Consider the following 9,054-nt stretch of genomic DNA (forward strand, 5'->3'; position numbering starts at 1 on the left):
CTGAGTGGACACTTTTACAGCCCAACCTCTGGCCACTCGTCCTGCATCACACGCACTGACTGACAGACAGACAGTCTCAAATCATTCACATGATGTATAGGACATAGAAACATGTTGAGCTGGTAAACACAGGCAGAAGGAATTATTAACTCCCTCTCCCATGTTCACAGTCACACACATGCCCTCTCTCACACCAGACAGGTCACCAGCGATACAAGTCATTATTCGACGTCCATCCATGTCTGAGGACGTCGGGAGATGACGTGGAAACCGGCTACTAAGGAGCAACAACGTGCGGTGTTACCTTCAAGATGGTTTCAGTTCTGCTCGGGCGTTGTGGACGGGATAGCGGATGGCTGTGGTTCAAAAGTTTGCATGTTCGAATCCAGCGACAGGAAGTTGTTTTTTATATTTTTGTCTTTAGCTATTGCAAACCTTAACCCCTAACCATTCAGAGTTGATGCCTAAACTTAACCATTCAGAGTCAATGCCTAAACCTCGAGATTTGGCATGTGAGAAACATGGACGAACGTTTAATTCTCACGTGAGACTGTGAGAGCTTGTTCCTTACACACACACACACACACACACACACACACACACACACACACACACCACACACACACACACACACACACACACACACACCAGCGGCTGCCAAATAAGTCTGTTGCCATGTTGACGGCCTGGCTTGTTTTGTCCTCTGCTGCTCTTCAGATAACAGCTGTTATCAACTGCATTCAGTTACTATGGCAACACAACATCACCCAGGGTGTGTGTGTGTTTATTGGGGGGGGGGGGGAGATCTTCCAGATCCACATCTGATAGACTCTGGGAAATTAAGTACCGTTTTACTTGCTTAAATGTGAATTAAAATTCTGAGCATGTGAGGACCATGCCGGGAGCGTATTGGAGGCCGTTGTTTGAAATTGGATGGTCTAACACTTCACAAAAGTAAGCAATAACGAAGAAAACAAAAACCCTTTAAAAAGACTAATAGGAAGTATTTGAAACTTAAATACAAGTCCTACAGCCTGTCTATATACTGACTGTTACAATGTCTACTTTGGTTTTCTGAGCGAATGTAAGAAAAAAATATATAAATAAATTTAAAAAACAATTTTTTAAATGCATGAAATGAAATGTATGCATTCACTACTGTAAGTCGCTCTGGATAAGAGCATCTGCTAAATGACAAAAATGTAAAAAATGTAAAAGGTTTCTTTTAAAACCTGTTGGGGCTAGGGGGCAGTATTTCCACGGCCGGATAAAAAACGTACCCGATTTAACCTGTTGGGTCTAGGGGGCAGCATTTGCACGTCTGGATAAAAAAAATGTACCCGATTTAATCTGGTTACTAATCCTACCCAGTAACTAGAATATGCATATACTTATTATATATGGATAGAAAACACTCTAAAGTTTCCAAAACTGTTTGAATGGTGTCTGTGAGTATAACAGAACTCATTTGGCAGGCAAAACCCTGAGACATTTTCTGACAGGAAGTGGATACCTGATGTGTTGTATTGACTTTAAACCTATCCCATTGAAAAACACAGGGGTTTAGGAATATTTTGGCACTTCCTATTGCTTCCACTAGATGTCACCAGCCTTTACAAAGTGTTTTGAGTCTTCTGGAGGGAGATCTGACCGAACAAGAGCCATGGAACGATGATGGCCCATTAGACACCTTGCGCGCGAGTTCATGTTGGGTACCCTCGTTCCAATACGTTATAAAAGAGTATGCATTCGTCCACCTTGAATATTATTCATGTTCTGGTTAAAAAAGGCCCTAATGATTTATGCTATACAACGTTTGACATGTTTGAACGAACGGAAATATATTTTTTCCCCTCGTTCATGACGAGAAGTCCGGCTGGCTTACATCATGTGCTAACGAGACGGAGATTTTTGGACATAAATGATGAGCTTTTTTGAACAAAACTACATTCGTTATGGACCTGTGATACCTGGAAGTGACATCTGATGAAGAGAATCAAAGGTAATGGATTATTTACATAGTATTTTCGATTTTAGATCTCCCCAACATGACGTCTAGTCTGTATCGCAACGCGTATTTTTCTGGGCGCAGTGCTCAGATTATTGCAAAGTGTGATTTCCCAGTAAGGTTATTTTTAAATCTGGCAAGTTGATTGCGTTCAAGAGATGTAAATCTATAATTCTTTAAATGACAATATAATATTTTACCAATGTTTTCTAATTTTAATTATTTAATTTGTTACGCTGACTTGACTGCCGGTTATTGGAGGGAAACGATTTCCTCAACATCAATGCCATAGTAAAACGCTGTTTTTGGATATAAATATGAACTTGATAGAACTAAAAATGCATGCATTGTCTAACATAATGTCCTAGGAGTGTCATCTGATGGAGATTGTAAAAGGTTAGTGCATCATTTTAGCTGGTTTTATGGTTTTGGTGACCCTGTCTTTGACTTGACAAAACATTACACACAACTCTTGTAAATGTACTGTCCTAACATACTCTAAATTTATGCTTTCGCCATAAAACCTTTTTGAAATCGTAAAACGTGGTTAGATTAAGGAGATGTTTATCTTTCAAATGGTGTAAAATAGTTGTATTTTTGAAAAATTTGAATTTTGACATTTATTTGGATTCAAATTTGCCGCTCTTGAAATGCACCTGCTGTTGATGGAGTGCACCACGGGTGGCACGCTAGCGTCCCACCTAGCCCCAAGAGGTTAAACTGGTTACTACTCTTGCCCAGAAACGAGAATATGCATATAATTAGTAGATTTCGATGGAAAACACTCTAAAGTTTCTAAAACTGTTTGAATGGTGTCTGTGAGTATACCAGAACTCATATGGCAGGCCAGAACCTGAGAAGATTCCATACAGGAAGTGCCCTGTCTGACAATTTGTTGTCCTTCTGTTGCATCTCTATCGAAAATAAAGCATCTGTGCTGTAACGTGACACTTTCTAAGGCTCCCATTGGCTCTCTAAAGCCGCCAGAAAGGGGAATGGGGTGTCTGCTGTCTCTGGGCAAAGTACAACAGCTCTGTTTGTGAGTGGTCAGCCTGGGGACAGTGAGACTGAGATGCGCTTTCACGCGAATTCTCAATTTTTTTCTTTCAGCCTTTGAATGAATACAACGTTGCCCGGTTGGAATATTATCGCTATTTTACGAGAAAAATAGTATAACAATTTATTTTAAACAGCATTTGACATGCTTCTAAGTACGGTAATGTAATATTTTGATTTTTTTTTTGTCACGGAATGCGCTCGCGCGTCACACTTCGGATAGTGACCTGAACGCACGAACAAAACAGAGCTATTTGAATATAACTATGGATTATTATTTTTCTAATAGTAATTCTGAGTTTAGTGAGTCTCAAACTTGGTGGGTGTCAAAATAGCTAGCCGTAATGGCCGAGCTATGTACTCAGAATATTGCAAAATGTGCTTTCGCCGAAAAGCTATTTTAAAATCTGACACCGCGATTGCATAAAGGAGTTCAGAATCTATAATTCTTAAAATAATTGTTATGTATTTTGTGAACGTTTATCATGAGTAATTTAGTAAATTCACCGGACGTTTTCGGTGGGTATGCTAGTTCTGAACATCACATGCTAATGTAAAAAGCTGTTTTTTGAGATAAATATGAACTTGATTGAACAAAACATGCATGTATTGTATAACATAATGTCCTAGGAGTCTCATCTGATGAAGATCATCAAAGGTTAGTGCTGCATTTAGCTGTGGTTTTGGTTTTTGTGACATACATGCTTGCTTTGAAAATGGCTGTGTGATTATTTTTGGCAGGGTACTCTCCTGACATAATCTAATGTTTTGCTTTCGCTGTAAAGCCTTTTTGAAATCGGACAATGTGGTTAGATTAACGAGAGTCTTGTCTTTAAAATGTTGTAAAATAGTCATATGTTTGAGAAATTGAAGTTATAGCATTTTTGAGGTATTTGTATTTTGCGCCAGGCGATTCCACTGGCTGTTGACTAGGGTGGGACCTAGCCCAGGGAAGTTAACTGTGTTTACTAGTCTGGTGCACAGCCACTCTCTAGGTGATTACACTGGTACACAGCCACTCTCTAGGTGATTACACTGGTACACAGTCACTCTCTAGGTGATTACACTGGTACACAGTCACTCTCTAGGTAATTACACTGGTACACAGCCACTCTATAGGTGATTACACTGGTACACAGCCACTCTCTAGGTGATTACACTGGTACACAGCCACTCTCTAGGTGATTACACTGGTACACAGCCACTCTCTAGGTGATTACACTGGTACACAGCCACTCTCTAGGTGATTACACTGGTACACAGCCACTCTCTAGGTGATTACACTGGTACACAGCCACTCTCTAGGTGATTACACTGGTACACAGCCACTCTCTAGGTGATTACACTGGTACACAGCCTCTCTCTAGGTGATTACACTGGTACACAGCCACTCTCTAGGTGATTACACTGGTACACAGTCACTCTCTAGGTGATTACACTGGTACACAGCCTCTCTCTAGGTGATTACACTGGTACACAGCCACTCTAGGTGATTACACTGGTACACAGCCACTCTCTAGGTGATTACACTGGTACACAGCCACTCTCTAGGTGATTACACTGGTACACGGTCATTGTATAGGTGATTACACTGGTAGTTACTGTGGTATTTTGGCTCTGTATACAGACTGGCCATTTATAATGTTTGGAAACTGACAGTAGTATACTAAGCTGCTATCACCAGCACCTAATACAGTAACTTTAGACCCATGTGAGTGTGTTGCATATTCAAATAAGAGCTTGACTTCATTTGGGTTCTCATGGACAGGTGCATATCCTGTGGGTGGGAAGGTTTGCATGTAGTTTCACTTTAAAACCTAAAATCAACAACACACACAGTCACACACAGAGACACATAAACGAACCCCTCAGTTCCCTGAATAACTTGTGAGGTGTGTGTGGTGACATAGCTAACTGTGTCATTGTGTGAATGTGGGGTGTATAGCTTGAATCAGAGCACACTTTGTATGCCTGTCTGCTAGTGCGTGCCAAGTGCTTGTGTGTGTTTGTGCGTGCGTATGTGTGCGTGTGTGTTCGTGAGAGAGACTGCCAGTGCGTGTGTGTCAGTGACCGCACCAGGCAGCAGTAGGTCATGCAAGTTCCCAGCTCTAAGCTGCCATGGGTACAGCACTTCCTGGTTTGAGCTGTTTCAACCAATGAGAAGGCTTGGTTTGGGAGCAGAAAGAGCACACACACTATTGCAGGAACTCAACGTGCCATAAGAATGACACCCAAATAAGAACTGAGATAGGGGAAGTCGGGAACCAAAACGACTCAGTTAACCATTACAACACACACACCTACTGAAACTGAGATATCAAACACCATACCTTTCTCATATCAAAGCACCCCTGTCTTAAAAGTGTAAATACAATCTCAGCTCTATTAGGCTACATTCATATAGAACATAAACCAGGAGGAACCACTGTAACTAAATAAAAGCACTTACTGAAACTTGAGCCTGACTTGTTCATTGTCCGGATTGCAATAAAGCCTCTCCAACTGATCCTGTGAATCATCCGCAACGCTTTGCCAGCTTTCAGTATCACTCCTGCAGATCTGCCAGTGGTAGGGCAGCACAGTATGGTGGTAAGCGCAGTCACTCCCGTACACACACAACCCCTGCAGGAAATCCACGCAGATGGAAACCGAGTCGGCTTGGTGCGTGTGATACTGGAGCTGGGTTAGCAGATCAAAAACTAGGTCCAGGGAGGCCTCTTCGCTTTTATCCTGAAATATCTCGCCTTTGTCAGCCTGAAGACTGGTTTTTTTTTTACTGTCTTTAATGGTGAGGCAATTTGCCCCCCGCAAGGCTTTAGAAGCAAATAGGTCAATCATCGTGTTGCCCACCTGGCATGGAGGGGATACTAGAGCGGTATCAGGTGTGGGGGGCACCGCCGCCACATCGCGCGCCCGGGGGTGAAGTTTGAGCTGGAATCTGCGCTCGTTAGAGTCCATTGTCACGCGCTGGAGATCTACCGGCACCTTGGTTACCCCCCCTTCTGTCTCCTCCAACTCGGCGGCGGCGTCCGCCATTTCCGTGTCACCGGTAATCATAGCCGTTACACCGGTAGCTGACGATTCTTTCCGGCACACAGGCCCACCAATCCGTGCCTGTTTGACCACCACAGCAGTGCACAGGTTCCCAGCTGTCCTTGGCGGAGGGTTCCTGGGGACAAACACTCCGTCTCCGGTAACAAGAGCATCCGTACTCAGTAATGTGGTCAAGATTGGGTCCTGAAGCGCACGGAGGCATTTTGAGTCCAGTTTCCTCTGTCCGTGTTTCTTTTTGAAATAGGGCTTCACTAACGGGATTTTATTGCTAAGTCTAATAGATTGTTCCGTGAATTCCCGGTCCCCTAAACTCATATCCAGAGGTATTCCCGTTCCACCGCCAAGGACCTTGTCGGTTGAGTCTGTCGGTTTCTGTAGAATATGCAAAGCTTTATCCATGGTCACCAGGGGCACTCCTAAAACCCGACAGTCCTGAAAGATAGATAGAGAAATGATAAGAGAGACAGACAGTGTGTGAGAGAAATAAGCATAGATGGAAAATAATACCTAAAATGTATGCCTCATAGGTTTCCAAGGTCCTGGCTATGTGTCATTAGATCAACTGTTAGTCAGCCCCTTGACAGAGTCAATAACCATTGCATTTTACTGGGTGTAAAACAATATGCGTAATCTTGGAAAACCCATCGTTTACTTTCCTGGGTAATGTTAAACTGATAAAATTGGTGAAACAGAAACTCATTATGTTTACCATTGAAAACTCTTCAAACTAGAAGATTGAATAGATAGGGAAAAGTCTCCCAAACTTAGAAACAGTTTTATTATATTATTTTCCTGTCAATGACGAGCGTCATGATGCAATTACAGTGCGTATAAGCTACTGTACAGCGCGATACAATCATTGTCGCACGATAACAAAACGTTCCCGAGAGAGTATGTTGATCACCGGAGGTAGATATACGGGGTCTACGGTATACGTGCCAGGTACAAATCGCTGCTCGAGCAAGTTTGCACGTAGGCCTACAGATACACACAGAGACGAGGGGGACTGCGTCGAACAGCACAAAGACTCGATGCTGACACTGCATTTTCCAATTGTAACGCACATCAAAAAGCCTACATCTATATAAATCGTATAGGTCCTAGCCTACGATGTTAATACCCGCATTTCGGTAGGTTTTATCCGCGAAAACACGGTGGATGTTAGAGATGAACTACACTAAAGCCGATCTACAGAACGTAGTAGACTGCTATATCATTTATAAAATGTAAAAATTCCCTTCCAGCAACCATGAAGATCTGGTGCGCTGCGCAAAAGAACTAGGCTACAATATAGTCGATCTCCAACACATACTGCTGCATAGACGTCCCGGCTTGGTGATTTATTATAGCGTTGCTTTCACAGAGCCCGTTTAGAATACAAAGCGTCCAGACACACACGTATCATATTCCTACCTGCGTAAAATCCGTTCAATCTCTTCTGTGAAATTGTCTCCTTCGCCACTTAATCCCTGTCCGGTCATGAATGTAGCGATATGTCGATCTGCGTTTGGGCTGCTGGTCCGGGGCTGGGGCAATGCGTGACAAAAGCCGCTGTTCGTCGTTCTGCACTGAGCTCAATTCCGCCAACTCCCGTGTTGGATAGAGGCAACTCGCAGCTGTTGCAAGGAACGCTCAGCCACTCACCGCGCTCCTCACCCGGTCGAGGGATGGGATTTGGCATCAAAGGAGAAGAGAGAGAGAGAGGAGGAAAAAACGAAACTGGTGTGTCATAGGGGGAGGAAAAGCAGGAAGTTGTGCTGTGTTCGTCAGGCGCCTGACCAGTAGTAGAAATATGTCTACTAAGTGCAGGGAGTTGGGTGGTCTCCCCCCTCCTTGTTTTTGTGATACTGACTGACTGGAAAGGTTTCTGGTTGTTAGCATATTCAAACAGCATTTCCAGTAGACCTACAGGACGAAGGGGATTATGGTAGGACAAACACACGCAGTAAATAGGCCTGTGACAGGACACAGAGTCAGAGGCATCAAGCCAGTAGGGGGGACGTGCCCCCTCAGATTTGTCCTGTTTAAAAAAAAATAACTATGAAACGAACTATCTTTTTTCTTCTTCTGTAATACTACTAGCTACCTAGCAACGTTATGAAGTAGGCTTTAGCTAGCCCAGATAGTTTCCCAATCTCCCAACCTCATAACTAACTACCCAGAATACATTTCAGGCTATTAATGAAGTTAGAGTAGCTATCTTGCCTAACTATTTTAGCAGGCATGCATGATGGCAAGGTCAATAGACTTTAGAAAATCAAGAAATTACTAAATGTACTGAATAAGTTACATTACTTTCAATCTTTTACTTAGATTTGAGCAGAGATACAGAGAAGCATATTTAGTTTATTTAACAATATAACCACCAATCAGGAGGATACAGACATCTGAAGAGATATACTTAGATATGCAAAACTAGAAACATATTTTTTTTACATAGAAATAAGCATAATATTTATGGCTCTAGATTACAGGGGAAAAAAGCTGTTTCAGTTGCTTGAAAAATGCTACATTTTAGCTCCCTCTCCAGACCAACCCCAAACCATATTCACATACTTAGTGCCCCTACACAGTCACCATGATCCTACCGAAACCTACAGGTTGCCTATAGAAGTATTACACAGAAATACAATAATAGCCTAATAGGTAAAACATTGGTTGTTTATCTATGTAACACACGTTCAGATGTAAGTCTATAGGCCAGTAAAGCAGTAGATGTCTGTAGGCCTATGGCCTTTTATCTACACAATCAATGTTTTATCATGTGGAAGTCTCGTGTCCATTGATGGCTGAACTTCCTGGACTGTGCCGTGGTAATGATGGGATGTGATCGTTTGCACCCCAGTGCCCTAGTAAACATAAATGACAAAGGGCGAAAGGGCAATCCTGGCTTTGATGCTTGCCACATATTTAAAAAAATGTGAACCTTGTTTACT

The 9,054-nt window shown here is 42.6% G+C and overlaps 1 protein-coding gene across 1 annotated transcript in view; it reads right to left on the reverse strand.

Moving 5' to 3' along the window:
• LOC106581451 (TCDD-inducible poly(ADP-ribose) polymerase) overlaps window positions 1–8,085 on the reverse strand; it is a 30,703-nt gene extending 22,618 nt beyond the window's left edge. Inside the window, exons 1-2 of the mRNA XM_014163517.3 lie at window positions 7,532–8,085; window positions 5,514–6,550 (exon numbers count right to left, since the gene is read on the reverse strand). Coding sequence (XP_014018992.2) covers window positions 5,514–6,517 — 1,004 coding nt within the window. The 5' untranslated portion in view covers window positions 6,518–6,550; window positions 7,532–8,085. The remainder of the gene's footprint in view (window positions 1–5,513; window positions 6,551–7,531) is intronic.
• Window positions 8,086–9,054: the final 969 nt, after the last annotated feature.

Source organism: Salmo salar, chromosome 20 (genome assembly GCF_965601325.2).
Source record: "Salmo salar chromosome 20, fSalSal1, whole genome shotgun sequence".
In the NCBI taxonomy this organism is placed as follows: Eukaryota; Metazoa; Chordata; class Actinopteri; order Salmoniformes; family Salmonidae; genus Salmo; species Salmo salar.